This window comes from Engystomops pustulosus, chromosome 6 (assembly GCF_040894005.1).
Source record: "Engystomops pustulosus chromosome 6, aEngPut4.maternal, whole genome shotgun sequence".
NCBI lineage: Eukaryota > Metazoa > Chordata > Amphibia > Anura > Leptodactylidae > Engystomops > Engystomops pustulosus.
In genome coordinates this window covers 163,246,826-163,272,637 of record NC_092416.1, presented here as the reverse complement: position 1 = coordinate 163,272,637, position 25,812 = coordinate 163,246,826, and the positions used below count along the sequence as shown (strand labels likewise).

General features: G+C 40.2%; 1 protein-coding gene across 1 annotated transcript in view; it reads left to right on the top strand.

Moving 5' to 3' along the window:
* The window catches only part of LOC140064880 (agouti-signaling protein-like), a 53,146-nt gene that overhangs the window by 21,877 nt on the left and 5,457 nt on the right, over positions 1 to 25,812 (top strand). Inside the window, exons 2-3 of the mRNA XM_072112181.1 lie at positions 19,328 to 19,474; positions 19,577 to 19,638. Of these exons, the coding sequence (XP_071968282.1) occupies positions 19,328 to 19,474; positions 19,577 to 19,638 (209 nt within the window). The remainder of the gene's footprint in view (positions 1 to 19,327; positions 19,475 to 19,576; positions 19,639 to 25,812) is intronic.

Below are 25,812 nucleotides of genomic sequence, written 5' to 3'. Positions count from 1 at the left end.
GGGTGTAACTATGAAAGGTCGGGCCCCATAGCAAATTGTACCTGTGAACCCTATAAGTTCTTTAGGTTTGTTCTTTAATTGAATTTCTGTGTAGGGCAGAACTGTATATTTTATAATTGTAGCTCCAGACAAAATGTATTTTTATTTCTTTGACAACTGGATTTTAAAAGGTTTTTAATGTAATGGGAACAAATGCATTTTATACTCGTTTCAATTTTTGAATACCCTAAAATGCCTTTCGAGCTGCAAAATGTACCTGCAGTCTTCCAAAAGTGTGTCAATAATATTTTTTGCGATCTGCTAGGTCGTTTTGTAGTGTTTTATCTTGGCCGTCCACATTAATGTAAGACAGTCCCTGGGTTACATACAAGATAGGGTCCATAGGTTTGTTCTTAAGTTGAATTTGTATGTAAGTCGAAACTGTATATTTTATAATTGTAGATCCAGACAATTCCCCCCCCCCCCAGTGACAATCGGATTTTCAATAAAGCTTCATTACAGACTCCTTACAGCTGATCATTGCAGTCTGGGACTATAGTAACATCCAGAGAACTTCCCCAGAGGTCACAGGGGGCAGATGGGTCCTTATTTAACTAGGGGTCCTTATTCACCGTTTTGGGATATAGCATCACCACTGAGTCATTTTCTAATTGGAAATACCTCAAGCTCAAGCTCTTCAATGTTTTCCATTTACTGCCATAAATGTATTAAAACATTTTCTGATTTATCTAAGACGTTGACAGATCTTACTAAAAAGGGTGCTGATTTGACCAATTGGACCACAGAAGCAGAAATGTGTGCAGTTTAAGAAGTGCTTCAGTCCGGATGAAACCTGACTCGAATCATCCGTTTATGATGGAAGTTGATACTTTGCAGTAGTGGTGGGAGCTGTTTTGTCTCAAGGTCTCTCACTTGTCTGTTGACGCTGTTCCCTCTACACAACAATTTCATAGGTTATCGTTAACTTTTAACCATTCAAGCTCGCTGGGCAATTACCTGCTTCCATTTCATTGTCTTGACACTAAACATGTAAAGGCAGATGCCATCTCTTGTATCAGCGAAGCCTCAGAGGTTGCTCCTGAAAAAATATTGTCTCTTGGTGCCGTGATTGCTACCATTGATCATGATCTCACAACTTCCATCACTAACTCTCAAGATCTAGCACCTAGAAAGACTCCTGTGGATAAATTGTTTGTACCTCCTAATCGTTGCCTCTGGGTGCTAGAAGACATTCATTGCTCTGTATTAGCAGTACACCCTGGTATAGCTGGTATCATGGAAAGACGTTTCCACTCAAAAAACATCTAATTATTGGCATCTTTGTTCATAAACCACAGACTTTGTCTACTTGATAAATCCTGGAAATATTGGGGCAGATTTACTTACCCGATCCCTTCGCGATCCCGCGGTGCGTTGTCCGATGTGGATTCGGGTCTGCCGCGATTCACCAAGCCCGTGCGCCCGTGTTCCTGCATCCGTTGCTTCTGCCCCAAGGTCCGCTGGAGTTCACCTGCTTCTTCCTGGTGCATGTGAGTGCTTGATCTTGCGACACAATTCTTTATTAAATTCCTCGGTTTGTCCAGATCCATCGGTTTGTCTGACGGCCACGCCCCCAAATTTCTGTTGCATGCATGCCGGCACGGATGCGCCACAATCAGATCGCGTGCGCCAAAACCCCAGGGCAATTCGGCACACATCAGAAATATTTGCAAAACCCGATGGAATCGCGGTCCCGCGGACCCTTAGAAAATAAGCCCCACTGTATCTGATCGGGTACAGTTTGTCTCTAGGTTCTGGAGAGAATTTTGTGGGCAGTTGTTCATCTCTACATCTCTCTCATCTACATTTCACCCAGAAACAAATGGACAGACTGAGACTTAAGCAAATACTAAAACAGTTTGTAGGGTGTTTTGTGTTTGATGACCACGAGAAATGGAAAAGTTTCTTCCTCTTGCTGAATTTGCTGTAAACAACAGAGTGAACTCCTCAACTAAAATATTGCTGTTCTTCTGTAACTATGGGTTCAATCTCAGATTCTCAACTTGCCAAAATCTAGAGTCTAACTCTAACCCCCGAATTGGCTAAAGCTCAAGATAGACAACAAAGTCAGGCTAATAAAAAAACGTTCTTCTGGTCCTAATTATGTTTTGGGGGAGTGGGTGCGGTTGTCTACTAAGAACCTGCACCTCGGGGTTCCGTCTGGGAAATTTGCTCCATGTTATATTGGTCCATACTCTATAATAAACATTAATTAATCCAGCTGCATAGCATATTCTATATGCACAAAGTCCCATTTTTAAGAAGTATATTCCTCCTGTGCTACCAGTTGGAATATGAAGTATAAAAAATTCTAGATTCCCACTAGGTCCAGAACTTTGTCCAGTATCTTGTTCTTTGGGAGGGCTTTGATTCTGAGGAGCGGACATGGGTCTCTGGCAAGGACATCCCTGCTCAGCGTTTCCTTAAAATGTGCACCAGAACCCTTCCAAGCCTGGTGTGACCAATGAGGGTCTTTTGCCCCTCATAAAAGAGGACACTTTAACAGCTGTCCTCGTTGAGGCTTCAGCGGCATCCTCTGTATGGCAGAAGATGTACTGCAGTGTTAAACCGCATCCTTCAGCAATGTATTATGGGGATAGACATACACCTCCCACTTCCACAACACTACTAAAAACACTAAAGCAAAACCCAAAAAACAGAGAGTGACAACATTCTCTATAAAACATATCAATCTATTAATTAAATATATCTAATAACACATATAATATTCAGAAATGCTTTGAAAATGAAGATGCGTGGTGTGAGAGATACATAAGGACATGTTCACAAGATGCGATTGAATTATGTTTTGAAACGCATTTAAAATGCAGATGTGTTTAGACTAGGACCGGCTACAAGTTTCAGTAGGCCCCTGGGCGACAAAACCTCAGGGGGCCCATTTGCAGTGAACTCACGTGGCAGCATTTAAAATTCAGAAACTAAAACAGTCTCCCTAATTTATCATCCCAAACAGCCGTATCACGGTCAGGGCAGTTTGGAGGTCATTTAACCAACAGGACAAGCCTAAAACTTTGTGCCCCTCTGCAAAGTAATAAAACTGAAGCTTCAACTCAGCTGCTGCAGAACCTCATAATACACCCCTCAGCTGCTGCGGAACCTCATAATACACCCCTCAGCTGCTGCAGAACCTCATAATACACCCTTCAGGTGCTGCAGAACCTCATAACACACCCTTCAGCTGCTGTGGAACCTCATAATACACCCCTCAGCTGCTGTGGAACCTCATAATACACCCCTCAGATGCTTTGGAACCTCATAATACAGATCACTGCTGCTGCCTAACATAATACACACTTCAGCTGCTTCAATGCATCATAATAACAGCTCAGCTACTGCAGAACCTCCTAATACACAACTTTGCTGCTGCAGAATCTCATAATACACATCACTGCTGAAACAGAAGCCTCTCTCCTTCTCATGTACATACAAACCAACAAGCATTCACACATGCAGCAAGACATACATATAGGCAGTCACACATGCAGGCAAGTATAGCTACATGTAGACAGATACATGCAGACAGATACATGCAGACAGATACATGCAAACAGATATATGCAACAGATACATACAGACGGATACATACAGACAGATACATACAGACAAGCATTGAGGCAAACACACACACTGACAGACAGATACATGAAAACAGATACACATGCAGGGAAACACATCATCACACATACCATACACTCACCATATGGATCAGTCATACACAGCCATACATGTCACATACCATTACACCCTATGGTGTCTGCAGCAGCCCTGATATCACACTGAGGAGTCTTCAGGCTTCTCCTCCTCCTCCATCTCTTCGTCCCGATCTCTAAGTTGCCAGATCTCTGCTATACTACAGCGTGTGAAGAGGAGATGGGGGAAGGGTGGGTTAACCCATTATGTGCTGTATCTCATAGGCTGCTCAGCAGCCTCTAACTGTCCTGTGCCTTGTCCGAGTGAGGGAGGAACAGTGCAGGGCACCGGACACTTCCTCAGTCAAAACAGATGTGCACTGCGTGTGTGGGTCCCCGGCAGCTCTCTGGGCCCCGGCACTTGCCCAGGTATGCCGGGTGCTGGAGCCGGGCCTGGTTTAGACCAAAGTGCTTACTTATGGTAAGTAGCAACAAGTACGCATGGGCATCTCCTTAACTGGACCACCATGAGGGAGATTTGTTCAGTGCTGCACGGCTTCCAATATACCACCAATATAGTCAGTGCTGATGATGTCATTGTCAGAGCTACTATTCCCACCTTTCGCCTGTTTGGAAAAACTCTTCTGGTCATGATGGAGAATGGGACACAAAGGAAGAATAGTAGAAACAGGTGTCAGGCCAGTCCTTACATGGATGAGGAAGAGGAGGAGGTTTCCCCAGAACAGGTTGACACCCGGAGCAGCTCACGGATGTCAATGGAGAGTGCCCGTGGAAATGTGGAGGAGGAGGAGCCACATCCTACCAAGGACAACTTTTCCTTGCCTCTGGGCAGCCTGGACCACATGAGCAACTTAAGTATAAGTGACTTGACAGCATCTGAATAAGTTGGTAGAGAGTCAAATACCCCATTGTAATATAATTTAATACATCAGTATTAAATAAATATTACAATAGTAATTAAAGTATTAAATAAAACAGTAAAATAAGTATAAACATTTTTAAAAAATAAAAAAATTAAAAGTCCCATAATGCCCCATCCAATGTAAAAACCACATATAGCATTAGCCAAAAAAATAAAAGATAAAAACCCTAAACATGAATTGATGATTTGCCTATTCTCCACCAAGAGTAAATAAAATCTCATCAGTTAGCTATAGATGCCCCAAAATGATGTACCTAAAGTGGATCTTATCCAACAAAAAATAAGTCCCCATATTGTCCACATTACAAAAAAATACTTATAGCCTGTACAATATGGCAATGCAAATCTGCTCTGAATGGCGCTCCTTCTATTCTATGCCATACAGTGTGCCATAGAGCAGGTTACCACCACATATCAGCGCACTCTTGTGAGCGTTTCATCATGTAATCCATTGCGAATGTTTAATATTTGGGTCCAAATAATTGCATTGTCTAAAACACCTGTGAAACACCTATAGAGTTAGCAAATGTATTGAAATTTTTTTTTCATATGTTGACAGGTGTAGTTTCTATTATGATCATTTATGGGGTTTTACTTTTATTTGGGCTTCTCAAAGTCAATTGATTTTTGGTGATTTTTTTGTCTCAGAACATCCTGGAGAAATGAGAGGGCACATAAAAATACATGTCAACATAAAGCAAATATTCAGGAAATGTTAGTTACGAAGTTATTAGGGTGTTATGAATATTTACTTGAAAGAAATTCAACCTTTTTGGCAAATTTTCATTTTTTTTCATACTTAAATGTAAAAGTTTTCAACGAACTTGAAATACAATGGGCACATTTCCTTACCCGTCCCGTTGACGCCACCGATCCGGAATGTCGGATGAGGATTCGGAACTGCGACGATTCACTAAGATTGTGCGTTCAATTTCCTGCATGTGTCGCTTCCCCCACAGAGGTCCGCCGGAGTTCACTTTCTTCTTCTCGGTGTATGTGCTGATCTTGCGACACAATTTGGTTTTTAAAGTCTGCAGTTTGTCCGAATCAGTCGGGTTGTCTGACGTCCACGCCCCCGATTTGTGTCGCATGCAATCCGGCCCTGATGCGCCACAATCCGATCGCGTGCCTGGGGCAATTCAGGGCAAATCGGAAAAAATCGCAAAACCCAATGGAAATGCGTCCGACGGACCCTTAGTAAATGTGCCCCAATGTGTCACAATAAAACAGTCCCAAAATCCCTTGGATATGTTAAAGTCTTCCAAAGTTCTAACCATATAGTGACACATGGCAGATTTAAACATTGGGCTTTGTCCTAAAGCCCTTAAATGGCTTAGTCCCAAAAGGGTTAAACTTGAAATTGACAAATTCAGCAGTACCTGAAATATAACTTGAAATTGACAAACTCCACAGTACCTAAACAGCCAGAGCACCTTTAACCACTGTAACATTAACAGCATTTTTAATACATTTTTTAATCAATTTTAAGTAGTTTTAAACTTTGGGTCTTTGTTGATTTTAGCAGAGTTTATGTTTGGGTTTAAGTTCATGGTGAAGTCTCGGCCCTAGAACCAAAACTTTTCCCAATATTCAAATGAACATGTACAAACAAAGTCACTTACAGAACAGTGTCTCCTAGATCTCCCACACAGTGTTCCTAAATAATATATACTACTCATAACTGACCACACTGTGCTCCAAGATATATCAACCATACCCCTCACACCAAAATTACCATGCTGCCTTGCTCTGCCCCCTGTATGTAGCAAAACATAATACAATATATGCTCTCAACATATGGTAATATATACCCCTGAATGTAGGATATATGGAAACATCACAATATACTCACAAAATTAATAAGAATACATGCAGTGCCCTCTTATTTTACAGGCCGTCCCCTACTTAAGAACACTTGACTTACAGACAACCCCTAGTTACAAACGGACCTCTGGATGTTGGTGATTTACTGTACTTTAGCCTTAGGCTACAATAATCAGCTATAACAATTATCAGGTATCTGCAATGAAGCTTTATTATTACTCCTGGTTCTCATGACAACACAACATTTTTAAAATCCAATTGTCACAAAAACCCAAAAAATTCTGTCTGGGGTTACAATTATAAAATATACAGTTCCGACTTACATACAAATTCAACTTAAGAACAAACCTACAGAACCTATCTTGTATGTAACCCAGGAACCGTCTGTATTAAATTACAATATTTACTGTATCCCACAAAATGTAATACAATATTTACCCTTCCTCCAATTGAATTTTCATACAGTGGCCAATATTTATAATCAATTATATTACATACAGTATAGTATAATATTCATAAATTCATGGTTCTATAAACAGCATCCTGATCAGGGGCATAACAACAGCCGTATCAACTGCTATGGGCATTAAGGGGCCCACATTACACAGGGGCCCGGGATGGATGGCAGATCATTGATGTTCTCCCGGGCCCATCCCTTCAGCCTGTCAGGGGTGCCTGGGTGTAGAAACAGCACAGCAGTATGGCTGCCCGCAATGTAATGGAGCCCCTACCGCTGTGCTGACCACACCTGCACACTTCGTCTTTTGAAGCCAGCCACTCACATACCACGTCAGATGCCCGCCTACACAGCAGCCTGCGCATACCTGCCGACAAAAACGCCTACTTGGCTGGCTCCTCCTCCCGCTTTTACACCCTTCTGTACAGCCACCCACCTGTCACACATTTCTGGCGTGCGCACTCCCCCGCATGTACACCATGTACGTACTGTATGTCTAAGTACTATTTGTAGGTATTTAATGTGTAACAGTATGTGTGTATATGATGTGTACATACTGTATGTGTATATACACTGTATGTGGCTACATATACTGTATGTATTAGTGTATAAATGTGTATATGAGTAAATGTGTGCTTATAATTGTATACATGTATGTATGTGTACACGAGTGAAGGAGTGTAGAATTTTGTGTAAATAAGTATATAAATGTGTGTATACAGTACAGACCAAAAGTTTGGACACACCTTCTCATTCAAAGAGTTTTCTGTATTTTCAAGACTATAAAAATTGACACCCAAGTCATGTGGGCGGCTTTTTCCTCTAAATGAGTCATGGAGTCATGAATACACGGCTCACACAGCCTTAAAGTGTACCACCGATTTTATAATGATTTTTATATTTTATTCCCCCAAACAAAAGCAGATTGATGCCCATTGTATGAGTTACAGCTTTTTTTCTGTTCTGAAGCTTCTTGTCAGAAATCTCCCTCAGCAGCAGAGAAGTTGGTGAAGTCTAACCAGTCTAACCAACCAGGAACCTTGTACTATTTCATGAAGGACCTTAGCAACAAATCCAATTAAATCCACTGAACTCTGCATTGTCCCTATATAAACAGGATCTATTTAGTGAACTATCCTGGCAGCTTTCCTCACATAAAGGAGTATGGAGCAGGGAATAAGTGGTAGACACCAACAGTGAAATAATTACATGAAGTATCGTCTATGCCCTGTGAGCACCAAGGAGACAGCTGCCCTCCGATGGACCATGGTGCAGGACATTTTTTTTAGAAAGCCCACCCCAGCCCACCTGATGAATCTTTCTAATATTTGAACAACCCCTTTAAGTATTGTACTTTCTCAAAAGATCAATAAATTACAATATTCTAAGCAGATTGAAACTCACAAAAGAACCACTGGGTGGCAGCACATAGACACATCAGGAAAGACACAGGTTTTTAGCTAAAGGTTTATGGGTCCAGATACAAAAGTTCAGGTTGAGGACCCCCTATTCTTATTGCAGCATGCAGATAGGACGCCCCTGTTAGAGATGATGGCAGGAGACACACAATATAAATTAGGGGTCCTTTGTTGGAGCGACCGATGTTTATATTTTTGTAATAAATTATTTGATGAACTTTATTATACTTAATTCTAAATAAAAAGAAGTAAATGACATTTCTTACTATTTATACTACATTTTCTCTTTTTTAATTCTTGAAATGTTTTGTTTTAGAATTAAGAAATTTGATGTGGACAACTAAGCATGAAAGAAGCTTGGTCATAAATAGATTAATGTTTACTTACACACAAGAAGATTATTGACTGATAACAGTACAGGAGGTCCCGATTTAAGGACACGCGGCTTACAGACGACGCTTAGTTACCGACGGACCCCTCTGCCCCCTGTGACCTCTGGTGACCTCTCTGGATGTTACTATAGTCCCAGGCTGTAATGATGAGCTGTAAGGTGTCTGTAATGAGGTTTTATTGATAATCCTTGTTCCCATGACAGCACAAAATTTTGAAATTCAATTGGGACTGGGGCAAAAAAAATGTTGTCTGGATCTACAATTATAAAATATATAAAAAAAACTATTTTGTCTCACTCTCCCCCTGCTCTCTCACCATTTCCCCCATCATTCTGCCTGCTGTAATCTTGCACCATAAGAGAGGGAAATGCTCCTTGTACAGCCTTGTATCTGCCTGTGAAGCTGCCCCCAGAGCCCATCTGACTCATTAGCATAATTAGAAAAGTTGATTTTAGAAGGAAGGAGGCCATGAATAACAAATATAAGAAGATACAACAGTTGCGGTGCCTGGATTTTTGATTAACTGCCCTGGTTTATCATGGAGGATTCTGATGGTATATTCTCTTTAAGAATGTACATCAGTGCTGTGGACAAAACACTTGGAAGAAGTTTTCCCCATTTTGTATCAAAATGCTCTTTTAGAAAAAAAGTCTTTAAAACATCTTAAATAAAGAATTTATATTTTAATAATCATATTAGTTGTCTCCTCAATTCTACTACAGCATAATTTTATTACATTTTTCTTACAGTACTTGTTTTAGTACTGTTTGCATCATACAGTGATACCTTACCATATCAGTACAGCTCCATCATAAATCTATTTAAAACTAACTTCTTTTATCGGAAAAAACTGTTTTATTTAAAAAAAAAAAAAAACATTGGCAATGCGCACACTATTCTCTTTGGGGACATAGTGAATCCAGTTAAAGAGCTCCTGATGACAGGTTCCCCTTAAGGCATTTTAACTGCAAAGTTAAAAACTGTACCCTTAGTTCCTATGTCTTACTCGTCGGATTGTCTTTCATGGTTCCACTGGTGTCCCTGCTATGTTGGTGACTTCCTGCTCCTCGTCCTCATGCTCAGCCTGAGCCCTCAATGTTAGATGGGAACTCTGCCACTACTTCTCTCATGTTAAGCTTAATGGAATCAATGGTTTTATTTTATCTTTATAGCACAGATCCCATTAATCGACACTAGTGACTATGGGAAAAACCTGGCCCTTCCTCTCACTGCCATAAAGACACAAAGGGAAAAACATGTCCCTTCTTCTCACTGCCCAGAGGTTAGGACAAATTGTCTTCATTGGGAGGGGCCTCCTCCCCTTCACATCCCCCCTGATGCACTCCAGTTATGCCCCTGAGTGGCACTAGGTTTCACCCGGCTGTGAGGAAAACTCCTCCTCCTCCAAAACTATCCCCTGGCTGGACAGTGGAGTACCTTGTCCCTGTTGGACCAGCAACCAGCGAGCCATGTGTGGACTGGACACCTCTTACCTCCTCTACTTCCTCCTGTACATCCTCCATTATCGGATACAGTGGGCTTTTTTAGCAGGAAAAGGATGGGGATGGTATCACTGATGATGGCGTGAACAGAACAGTCGGACCATATTGTGGGCGTATTGAAAGCCCACTCATGATGGTCAGTACTTTGACTCCCCATGGTGCTCTGTAAAGGGAAGTCAACTATAACCTTCTGCTTTCCAGCATATGTGAAGTGGAATTCTACTTGGTTGGCACATCACTTATTAGGCAGTAGGTGGAAAGACCAAGGTTACACTGCAGTACGAAAATGCGTGTAAACGCAGAAAGTGTGGCCAGACGGCATATACTTTATTCAAGCAGCTCTGTAATGTCTGAGTATTTGGCCGGGAAGCTTTGAGACACCAAGTTGGCATAGCAACAAAATGTTTTGTAAATAGTTTGTTTTTTTTAAATAAAAAAAAGAAGTTTCTGCTTTTCCAAAAAGTGTTGTTTTTTTTTTTCAAAAAAAGGTTTGTTTTTTAAATAGTGTCAGTCGATCCCAAGAGTGACTCTATGGATTGGGGGGAATTTTTTCCTATTTTGGTCAATGTGTGGTCTTTTGCTCAGGCAGATGGGTCTCAGCACGCCCTGCTGCCATTTCCCCATGGCAGGGTTTGAAACTGGTGTTGGGGGCTTGATACCGACTGGATAAGGAGGCCGAAGAAGAGGAAACGGAGTAGGAGATAATTGGAGGCAAGGAGTCACTTCCGGCATACCTTAGTGGTGGAAGTATATGCCCCACAACGATTCCTGCCTAGGTCTCAGCCGCTACTATATTAACCCAGTGGGCAGTTAAAAAGATGTAACATACCTGCCCATTCTTGCTTGTGTGACAGCCACTGCCATAAGGTTAAAGCTGTCCAAAATGGTAGCTTATTAACCCCTTCCCGCCGCGGCCCTTTTTCGATTTTGCGTTTTCATTTTTCACTCCCCACATTCAAAAATCTGTAACTTTTTTATTTTTCCATGTACAGAGCTGTGTGATGGCTTATTTTCTGCGTAACAAATTACACTTTAAAATGGTGGTATTTAATATTTCATGCCATGTACCGATCGCGGGTGTTACCGGTAAGCCTTTGCTGCAATATGCAGCAAAGACTTACCGGCTATGGAGAGGGCTCGGCCCGCGAGCCCTCTCCATGTACCGGGACCCGACATGTGACGTACTATTATGTCACATGTCGGTAAGGGGTTAAAGACCATCAATTTTGCAATTGTCCCAGTCAGGACCAGGACTCTTGGGTGAGATGGGAACTTTTGCTTTTTCTCTATTGTTTAGGGGGTACAAAGCTGAACCGTTCCACCAAGCCCTCACCGTTGCCCTCCTTGTCAGTTTCTACATTGCAGAAAGTTGCACTTAGTTTCATCATCATTATGAAAGATGTTCTGCGACGGTCGTTGTGCACATCCTCCAACACAAGTTGTTGGGCATCTGGGAACTCTATGCCTGTAACTGGGGCATCCCAGCTAGGAGAGTTATCGTAGAGCATTAGTGAGTGCTCCAAAACCTGTGTCTGAGATGTCCTCGTTGAATGGAACGGGGTTGAGGTGAAGCCTTTGCCCAAAAGAGTTGGAGGGAATTGAAGACAATCTGATGGAACTTGAGGAACTCTTTGTAATGTAATTGCCCAATGCATTAACTTTGTCTGACTTCGCCATTCTAGGAATACACTCAGTACTTGACACTGCCTTGAAAAGGCCAAAGATTTAGATTTTCTATGTTACCCATATTGTCTTCTAGCACAGTGACATTAACAGCTTTTTATTCTTTATTATTTTTTTTTTATTTGTTACATTTTTAAGTTATGTTATTAGTTTAAATAGTAAATAGTTTCCCGTGCCCATTTTGCCCTGGCCAACGCCCCTCTTATTACCCACATTTTGTAGCCCCCAACCTTATACTACCCCTATAAATGGGTGTCAAAATTCGGGTCCCCATTACTTTCAATGAGGTTTGTCTTCAGGGTCAGATTGAGGGTCAAGTCAAAATCTCAAGCTGAAGATTCCCTTGACATTCAGACAAACTCGACAAACTCAAATTTCAACCAACCCACACATTGATGCTCACTACCAGTATTGTAACTTCTAGATTTTGGGGAGATTCTCAGTCGGTTAAGAACTCGTCCACCAGTTTTCTGGCTTCTCTGCCCTGCCCTGGCTCCTCTACTTTATATGAACAAAAATCTTTACAATGAAGTGTCTGAATCCTTATTCTGAGTACACATAGTGCACATAGTCAGAGGTCATTGCAGTTTGAGGAACAAAAGTGTGAGAACTTCTGTGGTGAAATGCTATGCTGTGGTCAGAAGTATAATTACATCATGACAATCAGAAAATTATGAAAATCTTTACAGACGTCCAATTTGTAATAAAATATCTAATTACTTGATGCATAAGGAAACAGTTAAAGTCTGTGCAGTACACAACCAAATTTAACTCTTCAAAAAATGTTTTTCAATTAAATATAAAATTTAAAGGAAATCAACCATTTAAAAAAACAAGAAACCATTATTCACCCCAGCTCCTCTTCATTCTGATCCCGGTGCTGTCCTCCACTAAGCTTGACCCGTCTGGATCACCTAGAAAAGAAAGTTATAAAAAGCAGCCTGGAGCACGGGACAAGCAGTTGCAAAGGGGCCATCCAATGGGCGGTTGAGAATAAAAAGCCACGTTATCAGACTTTCTCGATTCTAGTTATCAGATCTCTCTAGTAATCTTTTTATACATAGGCCTGTGGGAAAAACTGTACACCTAGAGGAGAGGGAGTAATACCATTACCATAGACAGGGGGCATCCTCTACACCTAGAGGAGAGGCCGTTCTACCATTGCCATAGACGGGGGACATCCTCTACATCTAGAGGAGAGGAGGTTCTACCATAACCATAGACAGGGGGCATCCTCTACACCTAGAGGAGAGGAGGTTCTACCATCACCATAGACAGGGGGCATCCTCTACACCTATAGGAGAGGAGGTTCTACCATCACCATAGACAGGGGGTATCCTCTACACCTAGAGGAGAGGCGGTGATACCATCACCATAGACAGGGGGCATCCTCTACACCTAGAGGAGAGGTGGTTCTACTATCACCATAGACAGGGGGCATCCTCTACACCTAGAGGAGAGGAGTTCTACCATCACCATAGACAGGGGGCATTCTCTACACCTAGAGGAGAGGAGTTCTACCATCACCATAGACAGGGGGCATTCTCTACACCTAGAGGAGAGGAGGTTCTACCATCACCATAGACAGGGGGCATCCTCTACACCTAGAGGTAAGGAGGTTCTACCATCACCATAGACAGGGGGCATCCTCTACACCTAGAGGAGAGGAGGTTCTACCATCACCATAGACAGAGGGCATCCTCTACACCAAGAGGAGAGGCGGTTCCACCATCACCATAGACAGGGGGCATCAAGGGATCTATTCTAACAACCAATTTTGGACTCATGATTTATTTTTTTCCATACTATAGGCCAATTGGCATCTTCAGTTTATTGCCTTCCTCAGAATCAACACTGTAGGAGCACCAGAGCTTCTCTTGACTACCAGGAATGTTCCTATCATTAACTGTCATAGACCCAATCAATGTATTTATTAATTCAATCCGTGCACTAGATTTCCACTAGCAGCGTTCTAATTAGTGCACTCATTACCATCGATCTCTACTCGTCTTCTAATTTATCCCTTATTATAGATCAAAACTGAGAAATGGAATCGCCCTTTAAACTGATTTAGCCTTATTTATACTGAAGTGAAAATATATTTTTTATCAGCCCAAATAAACCAAAACTGGACCAAAATTAAGACATAAATTTTATAGTGTTACAATAAGAGAAATCCCACTGTTCTTGTAAATGGTGTACAGCTGCGAATGTTTTTATGGTTTTCTAGAAACGTCACACTTCAGAGATGTAAAAAGTCATCAAACATGGCAATGAAGAAGCAGATAAAGAGGACCACAAGATCGAATGCAAGTACAATTACAACAAGATCAAATACAAGTTCACAGCTAAAAGTGATGGGTTTTTTTCCATGAAAATCTTAGGAATCTGGGAATTATTTATATCAATGTTTTGTTTTGTTAATTGAACGTAAAAGTCGATTCAGGAGTTAATTTCTGAATAATAAAACACCTTTAAGCAGCTTTAACCCTGCCCTAAACTTCACAGAACAGATCGCAATTGCTACAAATATACCTTGTGCAGACCATGATTCTATTCTAAACTGAATGTATCATTTTGGAGAGCCCATGGTAGTTGATAGACAACATCTCAAATCTTTTGCTTTATTGACTAAGAGAATCTTTGTCTTTCTTAGTTTTATGTGCGCCGTATTCTTTAATTGCTTACTTTTTTGTCCTGCCATAAATCTGACATCATGTTGCATATGTCAATGTTCTATGTCATTGCCCAAGAAATATAATAGGGGAATGGTGTATGCTTACATTTTGTAATATTGTAAAGAATGAGCCGAAAATTAGAAACAAATGCAACCGTATCTTTAGTACCAAGAATCGCAGCTACTTTCAATTCTCTTATGAAAGATCACAGATAGTTAATCAATAGGGAGTCTTAGCCTCTCTAAAGCAGAATTTTTAAGATACCATTAGTGGAGATATTTTCCCTATCAGAACATTTGAGTAAATTGTGCCCTTTCCATGTGGCTATTAACTTATAGCAGATGGTTCTATAAAAAAAACGTGTTTTTTAAATAAAACGTTTACATATTCACGTGCAGATTTATGACACTGACTTGATAGTGGGGTCTATTTTGCTGCATAAAGACACCAAAAAGCCTCCTAAAAAATAGTGCACGCAGTCTACTTGGCCAACAAAGCTAAGGACTACTCAGCTGCATGAGGACAATAGACTCCTATCATCTCCATGGAACTGACACTCCATATTAAGGAATCCCACACGTGGCAAAATGCCCAAAATTATTCTATTTAAATGAATATCCAACCCTGGATTTGGGCACAGTACTATTGGCAATTAGCTCCAGAGTTCTCAGTCCTGTTTACAGGTATACAGGTAAGAAACTTTTTGAGATGATTATAGATTGGTGAGAATTCTAAAACTTTTTATTATTTATAGAAAAATTATTGAAATGTTACTTCATTTATTTTAAAGGGGATTCTAAAAAATTGCAATTTCTCATGAAATAACAACATTTTAATTTAAAAAATTTAGGCAGTTATTAATTGAATCATATTATATTTGTACCTACATCTTTTGAGATGTAAATATATATATATATATATATATATATATATATATTAGTGTTTTTAAAAAAGTTTCAAACATTTTCCCTAATTAAAAAATTGTTAAACAAAAACCCAAACAATGACAACAAGCTATATATATTTAGAATACAATAAAATGTAACAAAAATATTTTTTCCTTTTTTCCTAATAATTTAAATAGGTGAGCAATGTCATTACATTTAGAGCACATCAGTAAATTAATAATGATTAAATTAGCTATTATCTATATTTTATGAATTCCAACAAATTATATAAATGGGGTATACAATTCAATAACCAAATTTTTATTTATAACATATAAAAATATTTAGTTACAATTTGTGTTATTTTCATTTCAATGAGTCCCTATTTGTATTGAATAAATAAAATAATCATATTATTATTGATTGATTTGTAAATACTAGACTGTAATATTATATTGATTTAATCTTAGAGAATGGTATTCCACATAACTAAGCTGACGTCACCACAGGTCTTTACAAAACCTCTATTAAGGGCTGTAAAAGAATTTGATGTTTACTTTAATTAAGAATTTGTCAGAATTTTTTTATGTCACCATTATATACATTTTGACCTTCACATGTACATCGAATTACAAACAATTGTTTTTGATATGTAAGGCTACGGAATCTGATGGCGCCATATACGTAAAGATTATTATTATTATTATTATTATTAATGCAATTTACTATATCTTCATTCTCAACAATAGTAGTAGTAGGTCAGTAATAATTTCTAACACCAAAGAATATTTCTTGAAAAAATTAATTAATTCAGCCTTAAATTAATCTGCAAATACATTGTAGTATGGAAAGTAAAGCAGATTTCTAATACACAACCAGTTTTTCCATTTCTCCTGATTTCTAAAATTCTGCTTGTCATTCATTAGGGACCTTTACTCTTTACTTCCGATGGGTTAGGAATCTGTACATGTGCAATGTTTTTTTACATTTTTTACATTTGAATTTTTAAGGGTGTTTTTTCTCTTAGTCAACATTTCGGTAGTGTACTTAGGTGCATTGCATTTATGAAGTGCAACATTTCAAATGACACTTCTCTTAACCCATTAACAACTCAGACTTTTTTGTGTTTACATTTTTCACCTTTGAAAATGTATAACTTTTTTTTATTTTTCTGTGTACAGAGCTGTGTCAGGGCTTGTTTTCTGCATAACAAATTATACTTTGAAGTGACTGTATTTAATATAACTTGCCTTGCACTGGAAAGCAGGAAAAAAAATTCAAATGCCATGAAATTGATCGTTTTTTACAGCTTTCCCGTGCACTCCAAAGACACGTCTTCTTTATTCATTATTATACAGATTTTGTTGTGTTTTAATACATTTTAAAGAATTAAAACCTTCTGTTAATAAATCTTCATGATTCTAATAACTTTTTCATACTTCTGTGTATGGAGCTGTGTGAGGTGTCATCTTTTGCAAGATGAGCTGATGTTTTCATTGCTACCATTTTTGGGACTGTATGACCTTTTGATTACTTTTTATAAAAAAAAATGTATATGTTGCATAATGGCAAAAAAGTTTTGTTTCGGACAGTTGAGCGCTATTTTCTGTCAAAGCTAAGTGTGAAATATGATCAAGCACTATACACAATGCTAATTATACTAACAGCACTTTTGTAGGAGTTAAGGGATCTGTGATGTGTTAAACAGGACTGGGCACCTGCAGGAGAGCACTTTTTGTGAATAGTGTTAGGAAATACAGACAGTCCCCGGGTTACATACAAGATATATTCTGTAGGTTTGTTCTTAAGTTGAATTTGTACATAAATCGGAACTGTATATTTTATCATTGTAACCCCAGACAGACTTTTTTTGGTTTCTGTTTCAATTGGATTTTAAAAATGTTATATTGTCATAAGCTGACCAATATAAATAATAAAGCTGCATTGCAGACGCCTTTAATAACTGTTATAGCTGTTTATTGTAGCCTCAGGATAAAGTACAGTAATTTAACAATATCCCAGAGGTCCATTTGTAACTAGGGGTCGTCTGTAAGTCGGGTGTTCTTAAGTAGGGGACCTCCTGTATATTCTCTCAGGTATTATGTATAATTGGGATTGGAATGTGAATGTTTCCAAAATTCCCCGATAATCACTATCTTGTGTGCTAATACAATAACAGATCTCTTTTGATCCTAAGCCTATTGTGTAACTATTCATACAGGCTTATGCAATTGGTTCTTACCAGCCAAAGTTTTTAGATGTATTGAAAAAAATTTTTATATAGTTTTTAAATGCTCCTCTATACAGATAGTATATATTTGTGCTATTTTCTGTTGTAGGGTTCAACAAGAGGAATTTTGAGACGTGCCAATGTTTAAGATTTTATTGGTTTATTTTTATATCAGTTTTAGGGAAAGGGGGTAATTAGAATTTTTTTAATTTTATTTTTTACTTTTTTTTAAGACCTCCTAGGTACTTCAAGCCTAGGGAGTCTGATTGCTCCTACTACATACTGCAATATTACAGTATTGCAGAAAATGGAGTACCGCATATACTCGTGTATAAGCCGAGTTTTTCAGCACAAAAAAAGTCAATACAGTACTTTAAAAAAAAAACTTATATACTCAACCTCCGGCGGGCCCCGAGGCGCAGCGTTGCTCCCCCAGCACGGTTCCTCTTCTGTCTTCTTCTGTCTTTGGTAACATCCTGCATGGCGCCGCCATGTTTTTCTCCCAGCCAAGGCATAGTATGACGTCAGCAGCCCTGAAGGATGTTACCGAAGAAAGAAGACAGGCGCGGAAGACCGAAGAGGAGGGCGTGGACATCGGGGCTGGGCTGGCTGTATACTACTGGGGGCAGGCTGGGCTGGCTGTATACTACTGGGGACAGGCTGGGTTGGCTGTATACTACTGGGGGCAGGCCAGGCTGGCTGTATACTACAGGGGGCAGGCTGTCTGTATACTACAGGGGGCAGGCTGGCTGTATACTACTGGCGGCAGGCTGGCTATAAACTACTGGGGATTTGCTGGCTATATACTACTGGGGACTTGCTGGCTATATACTGGGGGGTCTGTGATCAATGCATTTCCCACCCTCGGCTTATACTCGAGTCAATAGGTTTTCCCAATTTTTGGTGGTAAAATTAGGAGTCTCGGCTTATACTCGGGTTGGCTAATACTTGAGTATATACGGTATTTGCAATAGTTCTGCAAAAGTGTGCCACTGTTAAAGATCTGCAGCAAAGATGTTGTGAATTCTTAGAAAGACTCCAGGCTGCCATAGCAACTGATCATCGCTTTCCAAAGACATCAGTAAACTCTCTCTATACTCCCTTAATGTCATTTGGTCATATGGACTCATATGGTCATATCATATGATGTGATGTCTTATTTGTGGGCTAGTTTTTGTTGTGTGTCACATTCGAAAACAGCTCCATGGACTATATCTATCAATGATCTAGAGATTCTACTCAAGTCATGATATTCCCGCGGCCATTGCAAATGAATATAAGAGTCCCAGACCTGGTACATAATTCTGCTATAGCCAGGATCCTGGCATGAGTTATAACATATGCTCTAGGCCGGGGGTAACCCAGCTAGAAATTGCGACTTTTTCTTGGCGTTCAAGGAATAATAGATTCCCCCCACAGACTTCTATTCAAGAGTTCAGTAGGCATGCTTTGTGATCAGGGCAGAGGTCATTGTAGGGAGAGGGAGTTGATATGTTGTGACCCTTATCTTTTAAAAACGCTGGATCCTATTACAGAGGTGTTAATCTAGTGGTAGATATAATTATATATAGAAATATTGGTCACCTATGTAAAATTAACATGTTATATGCTTTCTGATTAACAGAAATGAACGAGTCGTCGCTATGTCTTCTATTAACCTGTATTATATGGGTTGTAAATTCTCATATTGTCCTAGACGTAAAACGAGAGAAAGTCAACAGTGACATTATGGTTCGTTTGCCAGAGATTCTTCCACCAATATCAATTATTGGTGAGTAATTGACATATATAATACATTTGGTGATCAAAATTATGTTCTTGAATTTTGAATGGATGAAAGAATATAAATGAAGTTATGTGTTGAATTTCACAGATTTAAAAAAGTCTTATCGGAGAGTAAGCAGAGCGGATGCGGAGAGGAATAAACTGGCAAAGGTAAATTCATAATAATATATAATATAGTGTTTTATGTTTCAAATTGTGCCAGGATTTTTCTCAGCCAGTCATTGGCCACCATGGGTCAAACTGGTAGCCAGTGGGTGGTTGAGCGGCAATTGCAGATCCGATTGTAAATTGTCTGTCCCAATTTTTCCTGAACATATAAATAGGGATGATTTATAGGGACAGAGATGGTTCAGAATGAATAATTGTACTTATATTTTTATTACATAAATTGAAAGTGGTTTTCATACAAAAAAACAAATCTTAAGGATGTTCCATTAATATCTGATAGACGTGAGATCAACTCTAAGTCCTATTTCTAAAATGAGTTAACACAGCCAGGCAGTGGTGTTATGTAAAAAGCAGAACTCTCTGAGCTACAACATTGATGTAATGCAAACTGAAGTAACCTGGACTTACGGATACAGCATAGAACAGTGAGATAAAGACCAGCAAAACAACTGTGGAACCGAAGCTTCACTGAGACCGGACAAATAGGAGACAGCTGGAAACGAAGCTGCCAGCAAAACACCACATCATTAGAGCACTATGAACAGAAGAGGGGCAATTACCAGCATCAAGTGTCATAGAGGGGGCAGCCAAAAGAAAGGAATGGTCAGCCCATGTCTGAGCCTACACAATTACTGGATAAAAAATAGTGCAGAATGCCACAGTGAGTACATTTTCTGATTATCAGACAAGAGGGAAGGGGGTAAGTCCTAATTCGCACAATCAGTTATAAAGTCAGCTCACAAGGTCCCAGCATGTATGGTACGATCCGATCTGGTATTTGTTCCTGCTGCTGGATCAAGTTTGTTTCAGTAAGTGGTAATCTCTCCCATAGCCTCTTTCATTGGATAACTTGCGCGCCTTGTGCTAAGGGCAAGCGATAACTGGTTGATAGTCCCTGCCCTGAATAAGTGCAAAGCCTCAGGCTGAAGTGCAAAGCAAGGTAGGAATAGACTTACAAAGAGTCAAACAAACAGGGTCAGGACCAAGTGGTCAACTAAAATATCAGAAACATCAGAAACCGGAAAACAAGCAAGAATCTGAATCTGAAGGTGAATGTCAAACAAGCTGTCAGGGTTGCAGATCTGTGGACCCTCTGGACCACCGCGGGAGATGGTACTAGCCAACTCCTGGGCCCGGACTCAAAGTGGCAACTGGTCTTCACCAGAGCCCACCACAAAGCGGGATGGTCTTGCTGCGACGGGGTGCCACCAGGTCGTTCCAAAGGTGCGACTAGCCCGAGGTAGCAGCCAAGTCGTAGTAATGCAGGACACAGTCCGAGCCCAGGATGACAGCGGAAGTACAGCGTAGTAAGGAGCACTGGAACTCACGGCAGGAAAACGGCAGCAGGCACACAGAACAGGAATGCAAGAACAGACTAGAACACAGGAACGGAACACGGGAACACAGGAACGGAACATGGGTACACACAGGAACACTGGAACGGAGGAGGGCTTTCACTTCACAAGAAATGGATGAAGATCCGTCAGTGCTTGATGGGCACCGCCGGATTATATAGCAGACGCTGGCCCTTTAAATCCTGGAGAGCCAGTGCATGCACGACGCCTAGTCGGGACTGGAGCCGGATCGTGGAGAGGTAAGTGCGGGCCTGGGGATGGGGCAGCGCCAGAGAGAAGGGCACGGGTGACATAAGCCAAGTCACAACAGGGAATCCAAATGTACTAATAAGTAATGTAGGAACAAACGGACAGCAAACTAGCCTAGACACACATTAATCTCAGGCAATTGATGAATAAACCGGAAGGACTTAAAACCCCCTCAGCTGCCTGTAACAGGGCAAGCAAGATCAACTGACTGAATACCCAAACCAACATTCAGTCTCTGCTGTTGCAATGGCTCAGTTGGGCTGGCTAGTATCAGTGGTACCAAGAGAGACTTAAAGAGAACCCGTCATGCAAAATAACCCCCCTAAACTAAATATATTTTCATAAACTGCCATTAGAGATCATTGCCTCTATCCCTTCATTGTCCCTCTACATGCCTGTAAACCTAAGCAATGAGGTCCTAAAGCTGTATGCAAATGACCTGTGAAATGTCCAATGAAGCATTAGCATATTCAAGCTGTCCACTCTATTCATGAGTGGGAGGCACAGCCACACCCCCAGTGAATGACTGACAGCCTGTATAATGATGTGAGGCTGTATAATGATGTGCTTCCTGGTGGCCACGCCCCCTGCAGCCTGTGTGTGTGTGTGTGTGTGTGTTTAGGAGAGATACAGCAGCTCCAGGCAGCCATGTTACAGCAGAACATGTCAGATTCATGTGTAGCTGATGTCTGTGTCTCTCACCTGTATATTAGGAGGATGCAGCATGTCAGCAGATTCAGCACTCACACTTGCCATGCTTTACTATACATTACACACAGACATGAGCAGGGGGAGGAGAGGGGAGGGGTAACAGGAGTGACATCACTGCCTCTGACCATGTGACCAGCCTCATTTACATGATAAAAAATAGATGATTTTACAATGAATAATGTATGAAATAACTAGATAAAGGCTGGGATGGGATCCTTGTGAGCTGCTCCAACAGGTAGAGGTGACAAGACAAGTGACACAGACCTGATGACAGGTGTCCTTTAACACATAGGAATGCAAACCACCAGAAGGAGCTCAAGATCAAAAAACAGGTTCTGACACTGATTTTGCCAGAATATTACAGGGATATGTGTAGGGTTTATATAGACCGTACTCTAAAGTGGGTATTCCCAATAGGTTTGGGAAATTCACTCTTTACCAGAACTTGTTGTCAGAAATTGACCAAGTAAACTACTACCAGTATATTATCTTGCAAATCAACACTTTCCAGTTTCTTTCATGGCACAGCATATTGGCATCATCCAGAACATCATCTTTGAAGCAAGATGTAAATTGGTTGTAAATCATGTAAAATGAGAAGCTCTCACTGTTGCATAACAATCCCTCTGCTGTGATTGACATCATGCATTAGGCTTCAGGAGAGCCTATTATTGATTATCATGAAGATAAGGTCATCAAATACAGTAAAGGTAGTGTTCTGAGGTGGGGAGAGCTTCACTTCAGTGTTAAGCTCTCTGCCTCTGCGACTTTATACAACCATTTTACACCTCACTTTAAAGGGAACCCGTCACCACTATTTTCACAAATACAGGTAGTGACAGGTTCCTATAGAGCTCTAGTAACTATCTGACACCCTGCTTGTAGCTAAAAAATCTTCCCCTGAGATTCCCATATATTCAACTTTATAGTTTTATCTGGTAACTAAGCATGGCTACATGGAGTCGAGGTGGGCGTGGCCTCCTCGGGCTGAATCCAGCAGCTCCTCCCCATCCCTATCTCTGTATGCTGCTATAATGTCATGTGACCAGGGTGACATCATCACAGGTCCTATAGCTTTTGTTGCTTTAGGAACTGTACACTAAGCATATATGTCATGAAATCACAGCATATTTATCACATGAAATCACAGCAGGCTGCATGGAGAGGAGTAGAAGTCCATGGAGGCTGCTGTGATTTTATGTGGTCAGATATGTACATGGGGTATAGTTTACATATTAAGTAGCTCAAGGACCTTTGATGATGTCACCCTGGTCACATGACATTAGGCCACGCCCACCGTGGGCTCGCTCCAAAGCTGCATAGATACCAGGCAAGATTATAACTCTGATTTTATGGGGATCTCAGGGGAACTACTTTTAGCTACAAGCAGGAGGTCAGATAGTTACTAGAGCTCTATAGGAACCTGCCACTACCTGTATTTGTGAAAATAGTGGTGACGGGTTCCCTTTAAAGTTGATTTTCTGGATGATCCCACCATACTGAGACATGAACATGATCTGGAAGGTGTTGACAACATACTGGTAAGAGTTTATTAATGCTGACAGGTTCCCTTTAAAGAGTGACTGATCTTGGCTATTGAAATGCGAGAGGAGGAGAATCCGAGTACCAGAAGGGAAAAGAGGAGCCATGCTGGATAGTAGAAAGAAAGCAGGAGCCAGGTTAGGGAGAGGTATAAGAAACTGATCCAGGATGAGGACATGGAATGAAAGGCAGAACAAGAATGGAGACCATGAATTAGAGAAAGCGGGAGCTTGGAGACCACGAAAGGGACTATATATATAACCCATAATTCTTGCCACTTTGGCATGGTATGATCTATATATATGCTTTATATAGATCATACCATGCCAGAATGGCAAGAATTATGGGTTCTTCTTAAGTGGAGAAGAGAGGAGTCATCATGAAGACCAAGAATGGAGACAGCTAGTTGTTTGGGCTGCGATGTCTCCGTTTTTAGGCTGTTTTATAAAGTTCTTCTCAACCAACTTCACATTAAATAAATGACCAAGCAAAATATTCCATAAAAAAGAAGCTACAAACCCAAGTTGAACCTTTATGTTTTCATGAAACTTAACATACACCATCGTTTCTTTATCTATTTTACTCTCAATTTCCTCTACCAACTTCTTTCCAAAATGGGAATGCAACTTTATGAGACCTAATGGAAATGTGAGAGGTTATGTGGGGTGGTTGGCTATTCTATTGCTTCAAATTCCATTGTATTTAACATTTCTATGACACCATGAACTCATGTACAATACAGGCAATTTTTTTCTCCCTTGACGAACATCACGATATCATGAGCCAAAAGAGAACTTTCTGCTTTCCATCTCGAATTACATTGTTGTCATATTTGTAATCACACCTGTCAAGAAGCATTTCTACATAATAGATTTTGGGAGTTCATTATGTTATCCAATACCAAAAAAAAACAATAATGACAATAATAGATCCAACTAGTATAAATAAATAAATATAAGTTCCTGCTGCATACATGTTAGGTCCGATTTTTCATCAGATTGTTTTTACTATAAAAAAAATATTTAATAACATGTATAATTTATAGGAGGAGCATTCAATTGTATTCTGCTTTTAAAGGGGTTGTCCCATGTATTTAAAGGACATCTACCACCAGGATGAAAGACTATATGCAAATTAACCTGAGGAACTCCAGGCTCCATTAACACCTATGCAGCCTGGAGCCCCTCAGGCTCATTTGCACATAGTCTTTTATAACTTAAAGGGCTTCTACCTCCAGGATAATGTACTTGTAGTTGCAGGGTTATACCTAGACATGTAGCCTAAAACACTAGCAAACTGCAACTTTTTGGCCCTTTTGCAATATGCCACTTACCGTATTAAAAATACTGGGTGTGGTAGAGAAAAAAGACGCCTTAGCCAAATTTACTATAACATGTGCCAGGACACTGGCACAGATCACTGCTGAAGGATGCCCGCCCCGGGAATGGCTTAGATTTTAATTCCGACGTGGGAATACAGCGCCAGAATTCCTAAGAAGTTAGAACCAATCTAAATATAACGATCTCATTGTATCTTGCAGGAAATTTGCTGTAAATTACAAGTGCTATTGTTGGACTTTAAAACTTCTGTAATAGGACTGTCCCATTCTGTTTTCAATCCATACTGTTCCCATTATTTGCTTATTATCTCTGTTATAATGGATAAACTACAGACATCACATGGAAGACGTCCAATGTGCAGCCCCATAGACTTACATATTATTTTCTCATGCACTGCCGGTCTATGGAAAAAAAAATTACGGATTTCTGAATGTTTCCGTTGATTGTAATGAAAATGAATTTTCTCTATGACATTAAGACTTTAGGCAGGGGCGCATGGTCCACTATTGATTCTGACCTCATGACTGACATAATTCTAATTCACTAAAATATACCCCAACTGTTTCCTACTGGGAAATATTCCTAAAAATTGCACATAAAGAGATATTCCCCTCCATAACTCCCACATGGCTAATTTCCAGCTTGTTCCAGATGTGGGGCAGAAGTGGTTTATATGTATCACAGTCTTTGGTCCTTCCCTACCACATAGTCCTTTAGGGACAGAGTACTTATGTTTGCATGGACATATACAAAATTCAAAGTACCCCTCACCTTGGGCTGGGATCTTTTTTGTTCATTTGCCGGAACCATATTTGCCTACAAAACCAATATTACAAACTTTGCTGACCCCTGTTACCCTTTCACGCAGTCTGTTTTTGGAGTAACTGGTATTTTTGCTGAGGATGGATTGGGTTGAAGCCTTGGTTTGTTAAGAAATGAGACTTCAAAAGAAATTTGAA